The 23,536-nt window shown below is 40.5% G+C and overlaps 1 protein-coding gene across 1 annotated transcript in view; it reads left to right on the top strand.

Moving 5' to 3' along the window:
• LOC129181684 (chemokine-like protein TAFA-2) overlaps nucleotides 1–23,536 on the top strand; it is a 137,445-nt gene that overhangs the window by 75,291 nt on the left and 38,618 nt on the right. The window contains exons 3-4 of the mRNA XM_054777186.1: nucleotides 15,382–15,531; nucleotides 21,050–21,174. Of these exons, the coding sequence (XP_054633161.1) occupies nucleotides 15,382–15,531; nucleotides 21,050–21,174 (275 nt within the window). The remainder of the gene's footprint in view (nucleotides 1–15,381; nucleotides 15,532–21,049; nucleotides 21,175–23,536) is intronic.

Genomic DNA, 23,536 nt, shown 5'->3' with positions numbered 1-23,536 from the left:
GGGGCATTGGGGGCAACGTTAGGATGTGGATGGAGTGAGTGATTTTTGACAGATATGTTGCAAGTTGATTGCACAAGCATTAGGAAACTGAATTAATAGATAATGACGCTGTCTGCCTGAGATCACTTCCTGTCCATTCTGACAGCTCACAACTTCATTCCATGGTCTCAACTCTGTTGTAAAACTATGTTCTATTTACATTAAAACCTCCAATGCAGACCACAGTCCCTTGTTTGACGTCCAGTTTGTCCTTAATTCAAAACAATTTTCCTAGATTTTTCTACCTTAAAATCGAGATACCTTTGTCCCTTGTTTATCGCGGTAAATTGGGTTAAACGCATTTCCGCGATATAGGATTCAGTGTTAATATGGAATATTTTTGTAGTTATAGGATAACAAACCTGTTAGACTTTCTAAATACATTTTTTTACATTATTAGAGCCCTGTAGACATGAAATAACACGCCTATAGTCACCTTTACAGTCCTATTATTCATTGTTTACTACACATTGAGGGATTTGAGATGGTCGTTAGCTAGCGAGCTAACCAGTTAGCTTCAAATTTATTTCTTCTAAACTTAAGAAGCCAAAAACTTACCACTTCCACACGGAATGGAAGGAGAACGTTTTTCACTATCATGTCGGACATGCCACAGCTGACTTCATGATTTCATGCAGCGTTAAGGTAATGTAAGAGAGGATTGATCTGGTAGGTAGGTTTGTAGGTAGGTAGGTAGGTAAGTAGGTAGGTAGATACTTTAATAACCCCCTTGGGGAAATTAAGATGTCTCTCGTAGCTCACACACTCATAATACAATACAACACAATATACAAAATAAAGACTAAAAATACAAATACAAAAAATAAAATAACAAAAACCAGGAAGAAATAAAAGTGCAGTGGAACGTATGATGTTACATTTCTATAAATGGAGTGTTGCAGTGTGCTTAAAAAAAGGGTTAGAGAAGAGAACCTTTGCCATGCACAGTTCTGTTAAATACTACGATTGGCTGGCGACCAGTCCAGGGTGTACCTCGCCTCTCGCCTGAAGTCAGCTGGGATAGGCTCCAGCATTCGCACGACCACGATGGTGTTCTGTTAAACAACCAAATGGCTTTTTGAAAAAAAGACCTTCTGTACTGCTCAGTCCGGGTGCACAGAGAAATTAGCCTCCCACTTCGTCTGCTACTCTTCTCGGCCGCGATATGATGGAGAGTCTGGTTGATGTTGTCCCATATAGACTGCAGCTTGTTTTTCATTCTTCCTTCTACTACAGTGTCCAGTGTGTTTAGACCTCTCCCCAGTACTGAACCCACTCTCTTAATCAGTTCAGCCGACTGACTGGTGTCCCTTGTGTTAGGTTGCCACCCCAGCAGACAGCTGCATAAGTCAAGACGCTACAGACTACTGACCTGTAGAACATGAGCAGCATCTCTGTACACAAGTTAAAAACCCCATTCTTCTCAGAAAGAAAAGCCTGCTCTGTGCCTTCTTATAGAATGTGTCCATGTTTACGAACCACTCCAAGTTGCTGTCTAGGTCCACACCTATATATTTGTAAACATTGACTGCTTCGATGGAATCATCCTTTATATTGACTGGCTGTAGAGGGGGCTTACTCCTACAAAAGTCAATGACCAACCCCTTGGTCTTGCCAATGTTTAGGGGTAGGCCATTTATCTCACTCCAGTCACAAAAGGCACTTACAAGATCTCTATACTATACTACACTCAGTACACAAGCCACAATAGCAGTGTTATCCGAGTACTTGTGCATGTGGTAGGTTTCCATGTTATAATAAAAGTCAGATGTCTACAGGGTTAATAGATATGGTGCCAGTACTGTCCCCTGTCGGACCCCCGTGCTACATGCCAGCACCTCTCAAGATTCAAGAGATTCAAGATTCAAGATTCAAGAGAGTTTTATTGTCATGTGCATAGTACAACAGCAGTTATACCATGCAATGAAAATCTTATTCTGTTCATTCTCCCAAGAAAAGAAAGAAAACAAATGAAAGAATAAGAACATAAGAAACATAAACACATAAACATATATACCAATAAATTAAGCAACAACAACAGACGAGACATTAATACAAGTAAATAATACAAATAAATAAATAAATAAAGTGCTATGAGTGTGTGCGTGTGTTGCGTGCGGCGTGTGCGAGTGCTTCGTTGAGGAGCCTGATGGCCTGTGGGTAAAAGCTGTTTGCCAGCCTTGTGGTCCTGGACTTCAAACTCCTGTAGCGTCTGCCTGACGGTAGGAGTGTGAATAATGAGTGTTGTGGATGTGTGCTGTCCTTGATGAGGTTGTGTGTTCTGCGTAGGACTCTAGTTTTATAAATGTCTTGCAGTGAGGGGAGGGCTGCCCCAACAATGTTCTGTGAGGTCTTGATCACCCGCTGGAGTGCCTTCCTATCACGTGTTGTACAGTTACCGTACCAAACAGTGATGGAGGCGGTAAGGACACACACTCTGACACACACCCCTCAGTCTGCACAAGCCGTGGTATTCTACACAAATAATGCAAGATCCAGGCTGTACGGGCGGAGTCAACCCCTATTTTTTGAGCTTTTCCAGCAGCAGCAAAGGCCGGCTGGTATAAAAAAACGCACGTCAAAGAACATAATCCTCACCTGGCTCATCCAGGTAGGAGTCATGTGCATGGTAAAACAGCAGTTATACCATGCAATGAAAATCTTATTCTGTTCATTCTGGTCTCATCAATAAAATCATCATCAGCACCTGAGTCAATAAGTGCACTTATTTTTAAGTCTTTGTTTCCCCAAGAAAGCGTACTAGAGCGTTGAATAACGTGAAGCTGTCTGACCTGCAGACAGGCTGTTGAAACTTCTCTCGGTCCTGTAGACTCCTGTAGACACTTCTCAATGCGCACTGCTCGGGCAATGAGGTCACCAAGGGTATCGGGTGGATCCAGCGAAATCATCTGCTCCTGGATCCGGTCAGCGAGGCCGAGGGAGAAAGCGTCCAATAATGCTGAGACGTTCCAATTACTCTCAACTGTGAGCCGGTGAGCTCTATGCCAAAGTCGGAAACACTGCAGTAGTAGTAGAGAGCCTGCTGCCTCTCGTCCAGGTGGGTCACGTTGGAAAATTTGCTCCACAGACTTGGCAAATGCAGCGTCGGAGTAGATGGCAGATTAGCACTCCCATTCACACGTAGCCCAGGCAGCTGTTCCTCTTGTCTGCTTAAACGTTGGGTCTGGAGGCGTAGTGCCTTCTTGAGCGGGTCTGTCTCCGCGGAGTCCATAGCTGGCTGGATTATTCTGTTCTGTTCGGTTCTTTGGTGGACAGAAGATGCAGAGACAAGAGGTTCAAAGTTGCAACAGGTTGTGGGGTGGCACGGCTCAGGTCTCCCAACATGGAATTGCAGGTTCGATCCTCCGTCCTCCCGTGATCATGTCGAAGTATCCTTGGGCAAGATACTGAACCCCCAGTTGCTCCTGATGCTGCGTCATCAGTATATACAGTATATGCTAGCAGTGCCTTGGAGGTGGAAAAAGCGCTATACAAGTGAAAGACCATTTTACCATTTAATTAAATCAAAAAAAGTTCAACACAAAGCGATGGGGCAAAAAGGCGCACTACGGAATAGTCTAAAATAAATTGAACTCCCAAAACAGTAGGAGCAGGCCAAGGTCTACTGGGCAGTAGATGTTACAACCCAGAGGTACAGAACATATTTAAGGAGGGTATAGGAGGCAGGAAAAGCAAGTCACCAAAGTTTATTGATACATAAGCTAAAAAATAAAAAATGAAATCTCCCTCCTGCGCCCAAAAAAAAAGTCCTGATGTGCCGGCCCAAACAAACAACAGAAAAGCTAGGTACCAACCCAATACAAGGCCGTCCTCCTGTCACCTCGCCGCTACCCATAAAAAGGAAAAAGACAACTAAATCGCTAAACAAAACCAAAATCCAAAACAGGACACCAGGACAAACAAGAACTAAAAACAAAACTCAGCCTGCTGTTCAGCATTATGCCAGCAGCCAGCAAGAAGCAGCTGAGTGGCCCTGGAGCATGCCGAGGTGGGACCGAGTCTGCCATTAGAAGGCAACGCGCAGAGAGTGGACGGTGAAGGGTGAGAGAGAACGTGCAGTGCACACCTGTAGTTATTTATAGGCTCCAAAAAGGGTGGGGCCAATCAGCTGCTTTCTGCAAAAACAAAACAAAAAGATCAAGCACAACAAAACAGTGCTCAAACATAACAGTAGATAACACAGTCCAAAAAGAGTAGTAGCAACTACAAGAAGAAAAATATCAGAATGAGAAGCTGGATGACAAGTAGAAGATGGTCATGTGATCTAACATGTGCCAACGGAGGGCTAAATGGAACTACATGAAGTGGTTTGGTCGTGCTTTAATGCATAGACTGGTGACAGTTACATAGACAGGTTCATAGCCGTCAGTGCATTACAATATTGCCTAAAATAAAATCCGGTCTTCAAAAAGAAAAGCGAGAAAGGAGAGGGAACAATTAGGAGATTGGATAGTACTACTAGGGCTGCGTTGAAACCACAATTGTGCAGTATTTAGAAACCTGTTTGGTTCCCATTTTTGATTCTAAAGGGAAGGAATTTGTCCTTTATTATCATGAGAATCAAAATTAGTCTATAAAATTTTACAGCAAACTTCTTTTCTGCTCTGTCTCCAATAAGGATATACACTAAGTCCCCAACTAACGAACACAATTGGTTCCAGACGACCGTTCTTATGTCGAATTGTTCTTAAGTAGGGGAAAAGGTAATATTACCAATGATGTAGGTACTACATGTACGTGTATACATATACAGTATACTGTATGTGTATGTATGTAAATATGAGTTTGGATGCAGTAGTAATATTAAACGAGGATAATTAATGAAAAAAACAATTATAAAAGTGATATAATAATACATAATGATAAATATTATTTACCTTTGAAGAGGAGTGGTCAAGCATACATCGTTGTGGTGGAGTTGGAGGAGGAGTTATTGAAAAAAAGGACAAATCGTCGTCATGGTTAGACTCTTCTAAAAGAGGTAGTGTTCTGTGGGTGGTGTAGAATTAAGCAGGCCTATTAACTCTTCATAAACTTTAATCACACGCTCTGTCCGGGTTGTACAATTTAGCTTTCCATTTAGCTTTATCTCCCCAGGGTCTAACTCTTCCTCTGTTGGTTTCATTAGCTCTGAGGCTTCCTCTGTTGGTCCCATTAGAAGTGTCACAGTGTCCTCTACTGGTCAAGCATGTACAGTAGCAGTATAAATACTGACTGAGCGACTACAAGGCAAAATAAAATAAAATATAGACCAGTCGGCTTGTGTTCGTATTGGTGAGTGTTCCCTAGTCGGATGTTTGTAAGTTGGGGACCTAGTGTATTAAAAATGTCACCCACAATGCCATTGAACCTCTGTGGTCTAATGGTCTAATGACAACACAATGATCAGTGTTTCATCCCAGGCTATGGGGCAAATTATTTTGTTTACAATGTATTTGAAAACTCTAAAAATAGCTTTTAAGCTATTCAGTTAAGTCCTTGAGAAATAGTGACCACAGGGGGCCCATTCTTCACACAGACTGCATCACCAACGCGTGGATGCTTTGTTTGGGCTCTCGACTACTTTGTTGGACACATACACATTGTAGTAAGTGTATAAAATTTATGAATCTATATCTGAAATTGATATTTCTCTGAAAAATACCAAAACGTTTAAGGGCTTATTACAGTGCATTTTGTAATGCACAAATCCTACTAAATTCTCATGACAAAAAGTTCTTGTAATGACTAAAAAATAAGGCATATTGCTACAGTTATGATCGCCCTTGGCAAACACACAACATGAATTTTCTTCTACAAGGTTTTATGATGGAAATGTTTCTCACCCCTTTCCCCCAACAGGAAATGTTAACTGGCCCTGAATATGTGCATGTTTTCAGCGGCTTATTCTGCTCTTCTGTCTTCGTTTTTTCCTCATGATGATCTCGAGAGTTTTATTACTACAGGGACATTAGTGTGTCAGTCTCCTTTGGGGGTTGCAAATGGTAAATCTATTCATGCACGCATAGTTATGTCATATGCATCAGGAATTTATTAGCGAGTGCAATTTTGATGTTCCTGTAGCCTGTGAAAATAAAATATGATATTTTTGCTATTACACCTTATACAACATACAATATAAAAACAATTGGAATACACAACCTTTTGTAAGTAACCAATGCGTACAAAGGGGGAAAATGCTATTGTATTAGAAACAACAGAGGATCTAAAACAGTGGTGAGGAGAATAAAGAAAGTAGTGGTCAAATGTGCGTGCCTCCCTTTTTCTCTGTGCTAATTTTCTTGGCAGACTTGAAAATAGCATTAGAATTTGCCCGGTGTTTATGATTCATAACGGATGGTGCCATCTCACTGGAATGTAATCTAATTATTTGCACAAATGCATGGACATACATGCACTGATGGGAACACACACGTGCACTGAGATACGTACACTGGAATCTAATTAACTTAGCCAATGTTTTAAACCTCATATTGGATTTTGATATATCCTTGGTGACTACAAAAAAGAAAACTGACTATCCCATGCATTTATCCACTACAGCCTGTGCTTTATTATTAACCATACCTATTATGCTTATTGATGAGAATGAGAAAACTCCATTGTAATCAGAACATTTGACTTCAAACAGTTATGAGGCACCGTATCCTCATGCTTGACCTTGAATGTGCACCTGTGCTTGTGTCCAATTTAAGGGTCTGCAGCCAACAAGGCCAGTAGCCTACCCGGTCGACAAAGGCCAGACATTCGGGGGCTCCTCCACTTCCTGTTGTGTAACGTGTTCTCATGTTTACCCTAGCGTCATGACGAAATGATATCTGTCATCCAGTGGGGTGTACTGGGAAAGTGGCTCAAGAAGCAGCCCAAAAAAAACAAAATTTCCTAAACAGAGTTAAACAGTACTGCGACGGTGGTTATCAACTTATCGATTTATTGTTGTTCTGCTGGGGGACTTCAATGCTCACATTAGCAGAGACAGTGAGACCTTCACGAGTGAGGGAAGGATGGAACAAGAGATCGACAGGCGAATTGGTGCGGCGTCTGCAGTGATGCGAACTCTGCATCGGTCTGTTGTGGTGAAGAGGGAGCTGAGCCGAAAGGCAAAGCTTAATTTATTGAATTTAGTTGTCTATGACAGTGGTCTCCAACCTTTTTAGACCCACGGACCGGCTTGGGTTCCCACAAATCTCCCGCGGACCGGGGGGTGAGGGGTTCGTACATTATAGCGATCTAATTAATCTTATTTATTATGTATTGTGTAAAACTAAGACATTAATAACATCAAATTAAAAGCACAAAATGAATGCCGACCCACCATCCACCAAAAAAGGCAGTGCGCTAGCATAAATTAACTTGAGACAAATGTACACATTAGCACTCAATAAGTCATCAGAACTTACCTTTATGCATTCACACATAGTATCAGCATTTGACACCAAATATGAGGTGAAAGAAAAATGGTAAAAATACAGTAGTAGTCTATCTGTGCGGCGAGAGAAAGTTAGCACACGCACAATGGACATGCATCAAGTGAGACAGATGTAACAGAGAGAATCCGGCCACTTTTCAAAATAAAAACAAAAAAATGAAATATGGAAATTACCCTGGGGTTGAGGACCTCTGGTCTATGATACTACTGATAGAAAACTGACAGTGATACTGATTTAAAAAAAAAACAAACAACTTAACAAATAACCACTCCTGCTACTAAAATACATCCAGCTAAGATCATAACAGACAGTATTAAGTATGAAGAGACAGGAACATTGAGATAGCAGCAGATATTTACACTTCTGCTGCCTCTCAACGAAGGCGGTCGCATTTTTTCCCTCTCCTCTCCCTTATCTTCCCTGCTCTGCTTCTCACGTCTCGTGTTGTCCTGTCTCATACTGTTAAGAGCCGCTCTCCACATTGCTCACCAAATCTAAATCATGGAATTTATCAACTGGTTTCTCCACGCAATTGTCAAAATTGACGGAATGTTCACCGCTGGTTGCATGATGGACATTTGGGGTAAGTGGAGGGTCGTGTGCCTGGGAATTCTTTCGTTGAGGACATCGAAGACATTTACCTATTCGGAACCGTGATTGCAGGTCTTTTGCTGCTTGGACTAGGCACTGCCCTGGTGTATCGTGGAATTCGTAAGACGAAGAAAGCAGTCCAGCACGCTCAGCAGCTACCCGTCATGACTGATGGATCGATCGAGAGACCAGAATGGACAAACAGGGTAGCCGAGTCTATTGGAATGCGGCTACTCGCACTAACCCAAACAATGTAATTAATCTGGACCCCCCCGGCACCGGTCTTGGCCAAGGTCACTGCTGCTGGAACTCCAGGAGGTTGCTGTAGTGAGACACGCTGGATTCCTTCCCCCCTTCCTTCACGGACACCTGTTGATTGTTGACTCTGGGGCCCATTTTGTGACAGCCCATTGGCTGCAATTTGCTGTCGCTGGAACATCTCCACCCTCCTTTCTCCCTCCCCTGGTGCAAGTCATCGAGTTCTTATGTTGTAAAGTGTGCTTATTTGTGCCTATGTTGCCGAGGACTTTTTTTGCTAGTCCCACACTGTACCCCCACATAGGAGAACAGTTTGAAGTTGCTTTTTTTTTCTCCTCCCCTCTTGTTCCTCCTCCTACTTTTGTTCTCCCCTTCCCTCTCCCCCTTTTATCGCCCAGTCATCCTGTCCAGTCATCCTGTACCTGTCTACCCCCCTGTCATATTGTATGCTGTGTTGTATATGTACGGACGGGGGATTGCACAATTTCGTTTGTACCATCTGTATAAGTGACGAGTAAAGGCCATTATGGTTCTGATTCATGTGTCCAAAGTCATTTCTGTGGTGTTCTGTGTGACTGAGGAGGACATAGATGGCTCCTCATCCTAACTGCAGAAGGTGCTCAGAAATTATTTACGCAATTTACACAAAACAAATGAACCGCAGTTAGCCTGTCACCAAGTAACGTTAGCTTATTTAATCACATCCATTACTAAGATGGTATACACAAAGCATAGCTGTATACCCTTTATCTTTGGCTCGTTTCTCCTCTTCGTCTTTCTTCTTCTGTCTAAATTGTGCACCTGATGACTTCAACTTTCTCTTGTTTTTTCATGTTTTGTTGACAAATTAATGACAGTTAATCATAATCCCTCACCTTAACTAGCAGTCGAGGCTAAACCAACTCATTGACTCACAATTGCCTCCTTTTTATTTAGCATTTTTGCACTGAAATAACATGAGACTCTTGTTCTGCAATATATTCAATATTATACAATAACAACAATCAGGTGTGTTTAAGTTTTGAGCAGTTACTGTTACTGTTGTGAGCAGTTACTCACCACCCTCACTACTTGGGTTGGTTTGATCCATTGCTATGTCTGAGCAGCATGGGGAAGCCAGTATCCCTCCTTTAGTGGGCGCCCATCTGACACACGTATCCTGACTCAATGAGCAAATGAGTGCTGAGCACAAATAATTTTTTTTTCTTTCTCCCTCATTCTTGCGGCACCCCCTTGTCTTGGTGGCCCTTTGCTGATTGCCATACACCACCACAACGACAAAACAATTAAGATGTGATAGAAGTGCAGACTTTCAGCCAGTGTCGCCAGCTTTTAAGTCAAGAAAGTAGCAGTTTGCTGTCCTAAAAGTCAGACATTTGCATAATGCATACATTGCATGCACTTTATTTGCATGTAGTATCTCAAAATTCTATACATTTTTATATGCATGCTGCGCAGGCACTATTTTTGTTCCTGTAAACTGTACAGAATGTGAGAGGTTCCCAGCGGTGGCAGTGATATTTAAAAGTGGTTTCCTACTGGGATCAGGACAGCTCATTCAGGGTGTGGTTCTTATTCTAAACCACACACACACAAACCAATCTGTTACTCAGTAGCATGTCACTCGTAAATGTGAAATATAAATGTTGTGAACACTTGATGGATAAGAAGTTGTCATGCCTCCGAAAGAGATGGAGACACATCAGCAAGGACAGAATGAAAACACATGATCTAACATGTAAAAGATATTTCATTTAAGGTCAGGGATGAACACTCTGCCACCCTGCTGGGTAAGTCCAGGAAACAGCAGGGGCAAAGTGGGGCTGTGGACTAAGAAATTGAGTATAGAGGAGGGGTAATTTTTGTTATAGGAGTACGCCAAGATGAAACGTGGAGATGAAGAGGGATAACGACTTTTTTCTTGATGTCTAGTTTTACAGTCAGTGAGATACATATTTAATCTGATAAATTGATGTGGAAAAATTATATGTTTTAATATTTGAACACAGGCTTTAGCATGTGTTGGACACCAGATGCACAGACAGAGGTACGGGAAAAATAGTCTTTAATGGAGTTAATGAACAAGCAGGAACAAAAAACTACGGTGGAAACGCAAACAACAAAAAGGGCGCTGTGACAAAAATCCCAACAAAAAACAGCAACGAGCATTGCAGGAAGACGTTAAAACTGCATGGAAGCAGAAAACTGAAACAAGAAAAAAATTGTTATTAGTTATTAGTGATACTGTACATACACAAACATTAAAAGAGACCAGGATTGTGGGTGAATAATGTGAAGTCTTCCTGCCGTAGCCAGAAGCACGAAACATCAAGCATGCTGTTCAACAAGTGGCTGCAGGTTTTGCTCGTCACTTTGTCCAGCACCAGAGGGGAGAAAACCTTGTCGGAAACAGCCAGCCAGTAGGGTGATACTACAAAATAAAAGACAAGCAGCGAAAGCGGAACATAACACAATGATTTGTATGAAAACAAAACATAATCATATCAAGTTATAGCAGCTCTACAGCGTATATAAACAGTAATGACATTTTTTTGGATGGACAAACATCACTGTAATATAAACCCTGCAGAGTCATTGTCTCGCATTGGAGGGAAAACAGTTTAACATGACACAATCCAGAGCAGGTGTGCAGGAATTGTAAAACATATTAAGTAAGTCATAAACGTTTCCAGCACAGTATTTGCAGCATGTTTGACATCAATGCTAAGGCAGCATAAACCACGTTTTTTGGTCGGTACAAAGAAGCAATTTTCAGTCTTAGCTAATGTGAAATCAGTATATTTACAAAACTTTGTTAAACAGCAGTGTTCCCAGACGTACTATAAATTTTGTATTTGTATGATAATTTCACCCCTTCAATACATAGCCAATAGCAAACACAAACAAGATACATCCTGCACTGCAACTAATGTTGTGCATTGTCACACATGCATCTTCAAAGACAGGTGGGGTCTCTGTTCTGCAAATGACAGCTTTTTTTCCAACCGTGCCATTAGTTGGAGGTCAAACTGAATTCTAAGCTATACAACACGGTCTGTGGTAATGTTTTACTGTAGCTTTTTCTCAAAATACGATCATTTTCAGCTTCTGGTACAATAATTTGCCTTTTCCCATCTGGCAACACTTACCAGATTTACCTGGGGGTCGCTGGAGGTAGAGTCTGAGTGAGGCTGTGCCGCACCAAGTATTGTGAGTTGGGCTAGGAAGCTCAGGGTACCTCATACGATATGATTTGATACATGGCTCACGATAACGATAATATCAGTCAGTTTAAAATGTCGTTTCTCAAATGAAATAATAGCCAAATGTTATACAAAGTTCTTCCTCGATAGGGTGATAGGGTGATAGTGTGATTTGCAAAAAAGTAAATCATTTCATAGTATGTATTTTGGTGCAGTCAGCTGGAGTAGGCTCCAGCTTACCCATGACCCCAATGAGGACAAGCAGTATAGAAAATAGATGGAATTTTTGCAACCAGCAATGCTGCAAAAAGAATGAGACTGTTTTAGCGCACACACAGATCAAAGTCTGTAAACACTTGGTTTCAAGGTCCAGTTAGAGTGATGTAACGGTTCAGGCCTAAGTGCACTCACTCATGCATAGTTTTGTTCACTGAGATGTTTACATTTACTACTGCTCTCCGGCCACAGGGTTTATTGCAAATAAAAGAGCAATTTCCATTGGTTTTCAAGGTCACAGCTACAAATCTTTGACTATGCACGTATGTTTTTTTTCAATTAAGAGACATTTTATTCATCTGAGCAGTGGGATAGAGTATGAATAAGTCAAGCAAACCCCATAATCCAGCGTGCAATTCTTTTACAGGTGTGCTCCATGCTGCCATGTATTAACAAATGTAATAAAACCAATTGTAACTAAAAAGTGCCTTAAAGTGTCTGCATTGTTGATGCTCTTCTTCATGCTCTTCTTTTCTGTCTGACATTGCACAACTGAATTAATTAATACTGGCACATACTGAGCCCAATATGGTCCAGTGTGAGTGTACGCCTGCTGAAGGCCAAGGTGTTACACTGTTAGCGCGGATGTCCCTTGGCTATGTACATTATGTGCCAAAAAGCTTATCAAGCCTGCAAGAAAAATGCAATGCAAATGTGATGCCAATTAGTATAATGCAAAGAGAAAGGGAGCGAGGAAGATGAACCAGTAACAAACTGGATTCAATGAAGAGTATGAAGATGCAGGATAGAATGAATGAACACCTTTTGCTCTTCTGTACAAGATAATAATAATTGGACCATAAATGACCAGTAACCTTATACTCCTTGAATTGTGACATTATATGCAGTTCTTTCTCTTAGAACTATAAGTATGCTCTGCAGATCATTTATTTCCCTATGAGGTGATACAAACCGCAATTCCTAAAAAAATTGCATAGCCTCGTCAGACTAAATCACGATTTCCAGTTGCATTTGCTCGATTTTTTCATATTATATGCTTTATCAGTTAGCACGTCCACCTCACCGCAAGGTTCTGGGTTTGAATTTGGGACCTCTCTGTGTGGAGTTTGCATAGTTCCCCCGTGCTTGCTTATGTTTTCTCCGGTTTCCTCTCACAGTCCAAAACATCCATGTTAGGTCAATTGGAGAATCAATAGGTGTGAATGTAAGTGGGAATGGTTGGTTGTCTTTATGTGTCCGTTGATTGACTGGTCACCAATCCAGGGAGTACCCAGGGGCATTTGGGGGCCCAAGGAAAACAGTCATTGGGGCTCTCCACATCCTTTTTTATTTTAATTTTTCCAAATGTGAGTATGTAATTTAGGCCACTTTTTCCTGCTTTTGAAATCTGTAACAGTTATGTCAGTTTAAGTTCTGAGTTACATAGCCATGTTTATCATCTAGTAACAAGTGTGAATATGAGAAAATGCTCCTATTTCCTGAGGTACAGTAGATAAAGATATTATTATTATTATTGCAAGTGAATCATCTCAACCCCGCTTAATTTTTCTCCAGATCGCACCAACAAGTTTGTTTCGCTCCCGTCGTCCGGAATCAATCTGCACGTGCGCAGTAACACGGAATGCTCCATTGCATGAGAAAGGAGAGGGAGAGGTCGAAACGATCATAATAGATTATGCATTTGACGTAGTTTTAAGCATGCAAATTAAGACTAAAACAGTAATATGTACTTTAAAAGGGATAGTTCAGATTTTTTTACATGAAGTTGTATGACATACCCATCAGCAGTGTAGTGCATCAGCAGTGACTTCTTCCCCACTTCATCCCGTGAGCCGAGTTCTGGTCGTTTTTTGTTCTGGAGGAATGTAGTTCTAGCTAGTTGTTGGGGTCTCTTAAGCGTTTTGTTTCTAAAAACAATATGCATTAAAAAGAGTAATACATTTGCATCACAAAACGCCCCAAAAAAAGTCAGACCTCTCAATTGCTTGGCGTTATTTTCTCTCCATTCATATCACTGCGCGCTGCAATTTGTCCGTTGTTGTGTATGTGTTCTGGTGTGTATGTGTTCCTCCACAAAAACCGACCAGAACTCGACTTACGGGACGAAGTGGGAGAAAAATCACCCTTGATGCACTACACTGCTGATGGGTGTGTCATACAACTTCATGTCAAAAAGTCCGAACTATCCCTTTAAATCTAAGAAAAAAATCAATAATCAGTTTTTATGAGACGTTTTGGGACCCCTGGAAACCTCGGGGACCTTAGGCAATTTGCCTGTGTTTACCCAATGGTAAGTCCGCGCCTGGGCGTACCCCACCTCCAGCCCAAGGTCATCCAGGACAGTCTCCAGTACACCTGAGAACCAGAGCAGAATAAGCAGTGAACTCTTCTGTAGGTTTTATAGTTAGCAGTTTTAGCTTAAAAACATTGAGACGTTACACTGGCTTGTAAACACATGAATCACTATGGCTTACTAATGTCAATTTGCATTTAATGCAACTTCCCTTGAAAACATCTCACATTGTCAGTTTTTATGTTATGGATAGAGTAATAAAACCACATGAAATACTGACTGTTGTTCATGTGTTCATGAACAACATTTCCTTTCCATCTGAGAAGACAACTAATTTGTATTGTAACATTAGGAGACACAGAGCAGTGCGGGGGACAGTAAAAAATCTTGATTTAATGCCATGCATAATTAATTGATGATCATTTGGTGTAATTTAATGTGATAAAGGTCACATAGTAAACAAAAGTGATCCTATGGGTTCCATTTAATGTGGCTCTGGTGTGTGTAGAGAAAAAGGTCATTGCGGTCAGTAAAATTGTTCCTCTGTGGATATTTAATGTCTCGATCTCATTTGAACTGCATTCATGTAGTAGGACAGCCAGTTGATATAATATTGTTTGTCGCTTGTAGCAAGTAAGTAATCAAATATATTTTAACATTGCGTTTGCACAATAAACACAATGGATACATAGGCTGCAGATGCTCTATTCTCCGTTATCATATAGCGCACATAGCACATCAATATCCCACTGCTGGTAAACGAAAAGTAAAGCCAAAGCCTGGAGTATTTGGTTCTTTGTATTTTGTCTGTTTCTCATTACTGGAGCACATTAAGAACTTTTGAAATCTTTTTTCAACTGTGTGAAATGTCTTCCCTTTAAATACGAGTATTGCAGAGTGAGTATTGTCACTGTAGTTCATACTGCATTTAGCTTGCAATATGAGTGTGAAGTCATCATACATAAAACCATATATTCACATGGGTGAATAGGTGAAAACCTATGTGAATATATCAAGCTCATTGCACTGATACTCTTGCACCGGCTGAGTCACGACAAGGCTGATATCCACTTGCAAATGAAAATGGTGTGTGGGCATTCTTGAAAAGTGCACTAATTTCTTTGTTCCTTCCCACTTTGCTGATTAAAAGGGCCGATGGTAGAAATGAATCAAAAACAGTATTGTGCAACTGCCTCAGTGTATGTATTGAACAAAGCTGTAAGAAGAACTGACAGCCTTCTTTCAACAGTGCAACAGTAATTGTCTTACTGCCATTGACATCCTGTGTATGTGTTTCTGTGTTGGACAGTGCACGTTAAGGCAGGCACGTGCGAGGTAATTGCTGCCCATCGCTGCTGCAACAAGAACAAGATTGAGGAGAGGTCTCAGACTGTCAAATGTTCCTGCTTCCCCGGACAGGTTGCTGGCACCACTCGGGCCATGCCCTCTTGTGTTGATGGTACGTACCACTGAATGAGGGTGATAAAAGAACACTTTAATGTCCCAACAAAAGCACTAATGTCCTAAAGATTGGTTGACCTTCACGGATTTACCTCCAACTCACCTGGGGCACACTTGTTCTCCCTGTAAGAACCTTTTTGTATTGATTTTAGCAGAGCTCCTTTTCAGGGCACGAGCGTGCTTACCTGCCAACTTGAACAATTTGATGTAAATGGCCAGTCTGCCGAAACATCCACAAGTGTTGCTAGGTCTGTTGTTTATTTTCCTAAACGTAACGACTTCACTAAAATCTACAAATATGTGTCTTTCAGAGAGACATTTAGATTGCACTCACACTGGGCGCAATTTCCCATCCATTGCCGGCCCGCACGCTAACCATCATGATCACTTCATGATGCAACACAGAATTACTTCAACTTTTCTGACCTTGTGGAATACTTTGACTAGTTTATTTTTAATATGCAAGGGGGCGTTCATCATTTACTAGCTGGAGGAACAATATGTTTAAAGGAAGTCCATCAGTCCGTCCGTGTTGATGGGCTGGCCTTGCGCATTCGGTTTGAAGCCGGAATATTCCCACACCGGGGGCTGTAGCATTTTGATTTGCAATGATCTTTTTCCCTCCTAATTTCTACTACGTTACCTTGCATTGCTCCTCACGAAGCTTACTTGCTTCACTCTGTGTGTGTGTGTTCATGTGTATGCTAGTGCTAGTTTTCATCATCTCATGCCTCCAAATAGGCAGGAAGAAGGCTTACTCATTGGTTCAGCACCAAGATGCTTCATAGAACAGCATTACATAGTACAATGGCTTGAACAGAGTGAACCCTCTTGTCAGTCAATCGCTTTTTCTGTGTGTGTGTGTGTGTGTGTGTGTGTGTGTGTGTGTGTGTGTGTGTGTGTGTGTATGCTAGTGCCCCCACCCCCCCACACACATATGTAAAGCGATTGACTGACAAGAGGGCTCACTCTGTTCAAGCCATTGTACTATGTAATGCTGTTCTATGAAGCATCTTGGTGCTGAACCAATGAGTACATAAAGATCATTTTCATTTATCGTGTGACTAATTTATTTATTACTGTGAGAATTTTTTTCTGAACAAGAAATCTCATCATGCCACACCTAGCACTAAACATCAAACAATAATCCACTATTGATATTAGAGTATTAGTTCGGTGTGTTAATGGTTTCTGTCATATGCTGATGTCATGCATTGCAATAGTTCCATGTGAAAGTGTGTACAGTATTTAAAGGCACACTGAATTTTTTTTATTGAACTGCAAATTTTAGGTAAGTCATGCAGTACAAGTGAGCTGTATGCCTTATTTTGCCAGCACAGATTTACTGTTCAATAGGTTGTATTTTATTGCGGTACCACTGTAATTACATTGAGTTAGTATACGGTATATATTTAGATTTAAAGAGAAGTCAGCTGGGATAGGCTCCAGCATGCCCCGTGACCCTAAAGAGGAGAAGCGGTATAGAAAATGGATGGATGGATGGTGAACTATATACGTTGAAAAGAGTATCAGAAGATCATAGGAAATTATATAATCTGAATTGTGTTTACCAGTGCCTCATTTGTTCATAAATCAGACAAAGATAATGCCCCTCAGGCTTCACTGATTATGTTTAGTTGTCACTCGACTAGTTGGGCAAATAGGTCAAAATGTTTTACTCTGCCTCATTCAATATAACCATTAATTGTTGATGTTTTAGTCTACATTTCACAGCAGTGCTAATAATTGTAATCCTAAGAGAGGTAGCATAAAGTGCATTGAAAATCTGCCTCTCTCCTTTTCCAGTGTCTGCAAAATCAATATTTCGCATTGTGTGCATCTATGGATGATGCTTGATGAAATCCCAGACTACAGTCTCTGAGCTCAGTTGTTTGTTGCAGTTTTCAGAGAGCAGCAGTTAAAGTTTCTGCTTGAATCAGCTAAATGGATTCAAACGATTCAGTAACTCAAAACAGAACATTCCAACTTTTGGTTTGTGCACAGTTTTAGGCAATTTGCCTTTCAGAAATGCTGCATCGTAAATCGGACAAGAAACTATCAAGCTTGAGAATTAAGCAGACATAGACCAACATGGCTTTATAATGGCCTAATTATGAATGTGAAATAAATTGTGAGGAAGTGAAGTAATTTCAGACCTTCCAACTTGCATGGGTTTTTTTTGGTTTGATGTACCACGAGCCATTTGAAACAAAGAGCCACTTGCGGCAAATGGCCCCTGTGTCACACTTTGAATACCCCTGCTCAACTTTGTGAACAACCCCAACTCTCGTTGACTACTTAGCCCTTTAGGTTGTTGTTGTTCCATCGTCGCCAGTGAACAGTAGTAATTAAATTGGAAAAATGGGTGTTGCTGCAGAATTACAGAGCAGAAATCGGAGGAGAAGGCGTTTGTTGGAGGTAGGCTTTATGGAGGAGTCGTATTCACACAGGAAATGATGTACTATAAGTCGACCAATCACAGCCTTTACGGTCGCATACACAATCTTTCTAAATAATAAAACATAAGTAAGTCTCCAGTTAGGTAACAAATTACAGCTCAGAAAGCATAGTTAGTCACAGCACCACGGAAGAAAACCAACTTTCATTTAGCACACAATATGAATGAAACCTTCAATATTAAAGACTTTTAATGTACAACATAATCATCAAACTTAGTTATTTGTTCATTTGTTTGACAATGAACTCCTCTGGGTCTGTCTCCTTTTCTCCGTGTTGGAGCAGTATTACGAGAAGCACAGTGGTTCCTAATGCTGCCAGACTGTCAGACTAAACAAAACAAACCACAAAATGTGAACCTGGTGAGCAATGAAGCGTGAAACTGTATTTAAGAGTCAAAATGCGTGCCGAGTACAAACAATGCGTACATGTTGGCATCGGTTCTGCAGTTTTTTCCGCCACAATTAGTCTGCATGCAAAAGATATAATTTTTCAATTGAGACGCACGTTAATTGATTAATGAATCAGTCAGGCAATGGGCAGCTCAGCATTTCCTTCTATTTTCGCTTCTCATTAGCACATGGCAAGGAGGCCCAATACTTATATATAACGTTTTCATTTATAACAGAATTCTAGCGGGGGTTACGGAGTAGTAATGCAAAAGTAGTTGTGATTTATTCATACTTTATGGAAAGACATCAAAACATTCAAGTTAGAAAGAAAAACCCAACATCCAAAAGCAAAAATAATCATCTAGACAGGAATGTAGCAATTTAGCAGTAATGGTTGTATCCACTTTTTTAACCACAGAACTGCTTGCATGCGTCACATCATCAATGAGCCAACATGATGAAGACCTGATGAAAGTCTGTCTAAGACGTTTTATGCTTAGGTCTTTTCCCAGACAATCACAGACAGAGATGGTCGTAGCATGAATGAAACATCTGCAGCATTTCCGCTACATGTAATAAATAAATAAAAGCCGCCACACCTTTAAGACAATCTTAAGTAATATATTGTATGACTGTACTGTATATACTGCATATGCTATATAGATACATATATAGATTATTAATTAAACCACAAAAATGTTTCACTGCGCTTTATTTGGAAAAACATGAACCAGAATCACTTGTCTGCCGTGTCGGCACTAGCGTCATGTGTGTTGACGTTCACTGTGGTCCTCAATATCGAGCAAATAAAAAAAAAAAGTATGTAAAATGTGTAGTCAATTGACAACAGCTTGTCACATGCGAAGCCTATCTATGCCCGCGTGTGTAATCGCTCACTTTTCAATGTCGTTCCACTTTCTGCCGTCTTTTACCCATTTGCACTGCCTCTCTGGCGGTAGCTAGCTAGATCACAGGCGAGCTAGAAGTGGCTATCGCATTCATGCTAACTTACTTTTTAAAGTGTCACTTAACAATCTTGCTCTCTTGTTCACATTGTAATACTTATGGCTTGTCTTCAAAACACGAGATGTGTATTTGAGTTGTTCAACAAACACATAGTGTGTCCAGCTTTAGACACTGTGATGCTATCACACTCCAACAGGTAGCTTGTATGCTAGCAGTAGCTCACCAGCTGATGTTGAGTAGTTCACCAAAGAATATTTGCTTCAACGCTTAGCATTTTTATAAGTGTTCTATTTCAACATGAAACCTGTCAAATGACAAATGAGCACACTGAGCGGAGATGTACTTTGTAAATAAACTACAATTAAAAGTTGGCAGTCACAAAATAGCTCACCTCTCCTTTCTTTTTGCCAAAGTAGATTTAATAATGCTGCATTGGATTTGCAATTTATGCTCTTTATACGCCACACATTTATATAACAAAAATATTTAAATTATTTTATTTTGTTAATTGTCTTATTTTGAACTAAAAATGTATTTGAACTAAAATGTATTATTGAACAATTCATTTCCCATGTATTAGTTTTACTCTAAACCAGGCATCAAATTAAATTTAGGTTTGCGTCAAACAGTACAAAATGTTGTACTTTTGTAATAATAGTCACATAGTACTATTGGACTAAATAAGTCAGGTAACAAAAAGAGGCTCAACATTTTTAACTCTCACTTAATGGCAACTTTGCCATTAAATTAACAGTTATGCAATGTTCTCCATTCATGTTCTGCTGATTGTTGGAAAAACGTTAAATAAATGAGTTAATGAATAAATAAATAAATAAAGTCATAAACAAATTGTTGTTTGTCATAATAATAATTTTAAAAAAAGGCAGGCGCAGCAGCATCACAGCAGTGCGGCAGTCCCATGCAGCCCCCCGCCTCCGCTTCAGAAAATCGTAGGGGACACCCTAAAACTGTAAAGCTGTCCTATAAAAGACAGTTACTCTCTCAAAGTGTCACTTCTTTCCTGGGAATCGTGCCAGCGGATGCAATGTGTTTAGTGAGAGAGTCTTTAGTGACAGTTGTGTTAAAACTCAAATGCTAATCTCGCAATTATCAGTGATTTACTGTGATGCTGAGGGCCTCGTAAGGAAAGGAGTATTCATTCCAATTTGTACAACATTAAATCATTGAAGATTTTTTTTTTTATTCCTTTCCGTGATGCCGAATCACATTCTTACCCTTGATGTACAGTATATTTTGGAGAGTATTTCTATGATGCTCGCTACGGGCTTACATTCATTTTTATCTGATGTGATGTGTGGTGCGTAGATCTGCTCGCAACCCTGAAAGATCACAACACATCTCAGCTGTCTCATGCATATCTTGCCTCCAGTTTTGTCCTTTTGGATTTGTTTCTACTTGAATTGAGTATGCAAATGACCCTCTGTATACTGATTCAATTAAAATGACACTATAGTGCCCATGAAAGCCACACAGACAAGGCTAAAAAAAAAAACAAAAACAAAAAATTTAGTTTAAGGGCAGTGGATGAGTGATCAAGTGAAACTACCTATATAACGAGATCAAACTGCAGTGATTCTCAAAGTATTTACTTTACTGTATTTCTTGCAAAAGTGATATGCATTAATGTTTGAATCATCGATAAATGAATTTGCATTTATAGTAAGTCCTTTCCTTCACCAGCTTCCATTGTTGCCCAGAAGTGGTGGTGTCAGATGCAGCCATGCATGGACGGGGAGGAATGTAAGGTTCTTCCAGACCTCACAGGATGGAGCTGCAGCACAGGCAACAAAGTCAAGACCACAAAGGTGAACAAGCACACACACAGTCCTTTATGTTTTTGTACACATTAACCATTTGCTGTCCTGTTCCTCATGTATGTGTCCAAATGGTCAGACATATGTCTATATTTGCCTGTAAATGGGCAGCAGAGGCCAAAAGTATCCATTGAGCTTGTAGGTGAATGGACAGACAGAAGTGCACGTGCTGTATGTGCATGTGAGTGGACAGACTAATGTGTAAATTAGACTGTATGAGAATGAACAGATTTTAACATCAAGTATGCCCGTGAGTAGACATAAATTTATATGACATGCTTATGTGAATAGACCAACATGTTTACATTATGTGTGTATGTGAATGGACAGCCAGATGTTTCCATTGTTTGCATGTGAATCATCATGTTTACATTATTTACAGTATGCATGATACGCTGATATGTATCAGAGAAACTGCTCTATGTTCCGTGGACTCTCTTGTTTTCTGACTTGATCTACCATCTATCCCTCTACTCTATTTTTCTATCTCAACCCAACCGGTCGAGACAGATGGTCAGCCCACAGAGCCTGGGTTCTGTTCAAGGTTTCTTCCCCAGAAGTTTTTCCTTGCCTCCGTCACCAAGTGCTTGCTCATGTGGGGTTTCAGTTGGTTCTCTTTTTTTCCCCATTTATGAGTGTGACCGTCACGTGTAAAGTGCTGTGAGATTATATAGCGTCAAATCACAACAGTAAATACAGGGTCAGGCAAAATGATCTGACACATTTCTAGGTTAAATAAAAGGCAAACAAAGTAAAGAAACAAGAAAGTGTTTTTATTTTCGAAAAGTACATATAATGCCATTCTGTTTCATTATGGTTTAAAAATTAAATCAGTCAAATGGGACCCATTATCGTCCACACACTCAATGCAGATCCAGTAGCTCTGAAGTTGGTAACCCATAACAAGATCGTGTTTCGAGCTGGTACGGGTTCTTGTTTACCAAGATTGAAGTGCAAACGCTCGTTGTGTTGCAGTTACAGATTCGTTTGTTGTGATAAACGTTTCCACAATGAAAGCGCAATGCTCACCAGTCCAATTCATGGCAGCGACTGAAAAAGAAACGAAAAACAATGGCATTATAAAGAAACAAAGCAAAATGGCATTATATGTCCTTTTCGAAAAAAAAAACACTTTTTTGTTTCTTTACTTTATTTGCCTATTATTTAACTTACAAATGTGTCAGATCATTTTGCCTGACCCTGTACATTTAACTGAACTCAATTGAATTGAATGAAAAGACTGACATTTGTGCTACATGTTTATGTCAATGGCTGATTCTGACTTGAGCCATGTTGAGCTTTGTTGAGAGCCAGCAAGACGTATGGTGGCCTTAAAGATAAAAAAAAGGAGGCCTTTTGGCACAGCCCTGCATTATTAAAGTTGAGCTTGTGGAATATTACCAATGAAGAGGATCTGCATTCTCATAACTGAGTAACAGTGTGTGATATTGACTACATTATGTGGCGTTCAGTGTGGAAGGATGATAATCTTAGGGAAACGGATGGATGGAATTTAATTTCCAACCAAAAGAATCAGAAATTCTGTCTGTGAAGCAATGGTAAAAATCATTAAAACTTGAATTACTTTTACCTCTGGATGCTAGTTAAAAAACTTTGCTCAGGCTGGCCCTATTGGCACAAGCGTGCCTCTGTAGCCCACTTCCACCATCACTGCGTTATTAGACCTTTTGTTTCCCAATGTTTTTCCTTTTCCTCACCTATTTTCTTTCTCGTCACGCCCTCCCTGCACCCATATTGACTCTAACATCAAATATTGTCTGAGGAAAAACAAGGCCATCCGGCACGAGGCCAACACACACAAACGCATACACATTTCATTCTCTCTTGCTTTGCTTGCCTGTATCTGACTGGCATGTCTTCTGCCTTGCTGCATAAAAACAGAGTGGGAACCCTCCTCACGTCTTTCCTGTGCACCCATCTACCCATTTTACTGTATGTGAGTTTGTGCACGTGTGTTCTCCCTCCTTATGTGGTCTTTTTGTTGTGTAAGAACAGTGCCTGTGGATGTACATAATGTATTGAGCCCACTGGCTGCTTTTCAGTGACTTGACCCGAGTGAGCTCCAAGCTGTCTGTCACACAGAGGTGTTTGAGTGAAACTCACCTCTCATCACTGCACGCCTCTGTTTCTAACCTCCATCCTTCTCCTTGCCTTCTCACCTTCCATTATTCATAGCTGGGTGCAGACCTTTGTTTTCAGCCTTAATAATTGATTGAAAGGCGTGGCAGGAGGAGGGCGAGTGATCCTTTTTGGACAAAAAAAAAAAGTCAGTGCACGAATCATTGCATCCAGCTATCGCCTGCTTTTGAAAACATTTGGAGACAGTCTCCTG

The sequence above is a fragment of the Dunckerocampus dactyliophorus genome, chromosome 1 (genome assembly GCF_027744805.1).
Source record: "Dunckerocampus dactyliophorus isolate RoL2022-P2 chromosome 1, RoL_Ddac_1.1, whole genome shotgun sequence".
Classification (NCBI taxonomy): domain Eukaryota; kingdom Metazoa; phylum Chordata; class Actinopteri; order Syngnathiformes; family Syngnathidae; genus Dunckerocampus; species Dunckerocampus dactyliophorus.
Note: the sequence above shows the minus strand (reverse complement) of the source record. Positions and strands in the feature narration are given on the sequence as shown.